This window comes from Atta cephalotes (genome assembly GCF_000143395.1).
Source record: "Atta cephalotes unplaced genomic scaffold scaffold00088, whole genome shotgun sequence".
Taxonomy (NCBI): domain Eukaryota; kingdom Metazoa; phylum Arthropoda; class Insecta; order Hymenoptera; family Formicidae; genus Atta; species Atta cephalotes.
In genome coordinates this window covers 143,332-146,347 of record NW_012130152.1, presented here as the reverse complement: position 1 = coordinate 146,347, position 3,016 = coordinate 143,332, and the positions used below count along the sequence as shown (strand labels likewise).

General features: G+C 30.5%; 1 protein-coding gene across 1 annotated transcript in view; it reads left to right on the top strand.

Annotated features, from left to right (window-relative positions):
* The first annotated feature begins 2,584 nt into the window (after positions 1-2,584).
* The window catches only part of LOC105624794 (actin-related protein 2/3 complex subunit 4), an 8,059-nt gene continuing 7,627 nt past the window's right edge, over positions 2,585-3,016 (top strand). Inside the window, exon 1 of the mRNA XM_012206145.1 lies at positions 2,585-2,596. Coding sequence (XP_012061535.1) covers positions 2,585-2,596 — 12 coding nt within the window. The remainder of the gene's footprint in view (positions 2,597-3,016) is intronic.

Below are 3,016 nucleotides of genomic sequence, written 5' to 3'. Positions count from 1 at the left end.
ACGTACGTACGTAACGTAACGTAACGTAACGTAACGTAACGTAACGTAACGTACGACGACGAGACGACGAGAGAGACGAGAGAGAGAGAGAGAGAGAGAGAGAGAGAGAGAGAGAGAGAGAGAGAGAGAGAGAGAGAGAGAGAGGAACAAAGAACTGCCTGGAGCGCCGTAATTAACGCTTGCAATCACATACTGCCGCACATTACTGTCCTCTGAAAAAATGGATATTAATTACACAACAATATCCACTTTTTTACAGTGCTCTTGTTGGAATAAATCGCTGAAATAGTTGAAATTATTATTAATTATAAATTATAAAAATAAAATTAATAAAGATAGATTTTAATTATTTTAGCAATTTTAACTATCTATTTCCATCAGAAGTACTTCTTCAGAGGGTAGTAGTGGAAGACAGATAGATGTGAAGCATTTTGCAGTTGTGGACTGTCATGTCTTCTCTCAGATTTCTCTCTGGTCATAGTATAAGTACATATAGTATGGACACTGAGTGTCAACACCTTTGATGTAGTAGGTCCCAGGTTACATGAATTGTCACTATGTTGTGGATTAGAAAGGCGCTTATAAATTTGAGTTTTTATAAAGCTACAGAATGATTTTTCTAAAAAAAAAGACAATTCGATCATGAAAATTATTTATAGCGAGTATATTTTTAAATCAGAATTATACAATATAATATTAATGAACTTATTATATAAAAATAATATTCACATTAATAATAATAATAATATTAAACAGTAATAAATAAATTAAAAATAATAAGTGATTAAATACTTTATAAAAATTATAATTAAATATTTATGAAAAAATAACAATACATTGCATGAAAATTGTAATTAAATGTAAAGTTATAATTTAATAATATACGTACACACACATACACACACACATACACACACACACACACGCGCGCGCGCATTTTTTATTATGAGAATACTTTATCGTATACAAATATAACAGTCTATACAATATAGCGTCTCCGAAAAAATTGATTTAATTTTTTAGTAAAACTTAATTTTATTAACTCTTCGCCATACTTTTTTCTTATAAATTAAAAAAAAATTAAACTTTGTATATATGACGTACCACGATTCTCATCCATGATACTTATGTTTGGTCCGATTTTCTTACTACAAGTCTTACACAATATTGTAGACGAAAGGATTAATTATATTTTATGGGAAAAGGAGATCCAACTAACCTAATCTAACTTGCAATTTCAACTTGATGAAAGCACATTCCTTTGGTTAGAAATCGATGCATGCGCACTAAAAATTGGAGATCACATAAAAAGTTTATATCGTACGTAATTATATTGAGACTTTGACCGCACCCCTACCTGGATTGACTTTCGCCTGTCTTATCCTGGGTGGCGGGAGCCATTAAAGAAGAAGAAATTAAATAAAATTAAATAGTATTTGATTTGTTGATTCGAATTGAATAGTTAATGGTTTATTCTTTTTAGCTGTATTCCTTGGAATTCTGCACAGATTAAAGGGCCATAACACACAAAAAACTTAAGGAAGTAAGAAGTAAGGAAATCAACATATTGGATTGGCTATTGCTTATGGCTTTACCGACTCTACTGTAGCCTAGTTTACACCGGAGATTCGAATCGGATCAGAATGCAAGAACCAACTAACTGCAATCGAGCATTTCCCTGTTACAGTCAAATGACAAGAGAATGCTCGATTGCAGTTGGTTGGTTCTTATATTCCTACTGGAATCGAATGCTCGGTGTAAACTAGGCCTGTGATTGATTAATTCGTACTGCTTACGTTTTACTGCTTAAGTTTTTTGTGTGCCATGGTTCTACTCTTCTTTCACAGCTAAAAAGAACAGACTATTGATTTGGTGTCGATCGAGTCAGCAAATCGAATACACTAAAGAGATTGAAAGAAATTGCTGTGGTTTTGAAAAAGATTGCACTATTAATTCAATTTAGATAGATCAAGTTCATTGAATTCGCCCACTTGTAAACTGGAATAGTAAGCCAAAGTGTGTTCGCTAATTTAATGTGTTATTTCCATATGTTCTCCCGGATCAATAGATAGAACAATATAAAGTTTTCCCAGGCTTCTGAAAGTTGATTAGTTAATGCGAATGTTATATTGTAACCTGTAAATTAACTTTCGCAAGTATGGTAAGTAACATTATTCCATATATCGAATTTATTTGACTTCTAGTAAGTATAGCGCACTTTTAACTATTGATTAAATGTACCAAGATAAATATGCTCTGATAACGATTTGTGTAGATTTTTAATTTTAGGTAAAAATGTTTTGGCTTTTTTTAGCCAATATCATCCATATGAACTTCCATATATGTCTACGGATTTAATCTAATAATGGTTAAAAGCTCTGTTGACTTAAATCAGTAATCATTTATTAATACCATTAAGATATTTTAGAAATTATAAATTATTGAAAAAATGATATGGATTTATCTAATATGTGAAAGTGTTTCTCTCTCTTCAATAATTTATAAAATATCGACATGTAACATTTACATCTTAAGCTTTATTCAAGACATCAAAGTGGCAATATCTCTCATTGAAAATCTTGATATGGCTCTTCATGTAAGTTATTAGCTTATTATATGTATGTTAATATTATATACAAATAAATTTACATGGTTATTGTATTCGACATAATAAATTTGGTTTGGTGAAGCCATTGTATGGATGAAAGTAAAACAGAGAACATCATTTGACTCCACATATGTCATAGCGAGTGACATATGTCATTCTACTGCATTCTACTTACAATTGCAAAAATATTTGTGATATAGGTATCTATTACATTTAGGGTTATATTTATGTTAACACTAAAAAGGATCCAAAACATAGGATCGAAACGTTTGTAAAATAATTTGTCCATTAAAATGTAAAATAAATAGCTAACATAATAATTAAGTGTCGCCTCTTAATGGTATTATTAAATGATTATGAATTTATAGTATAATTCGAAATCATCAATCTTGGCCAAGGTTACATTGT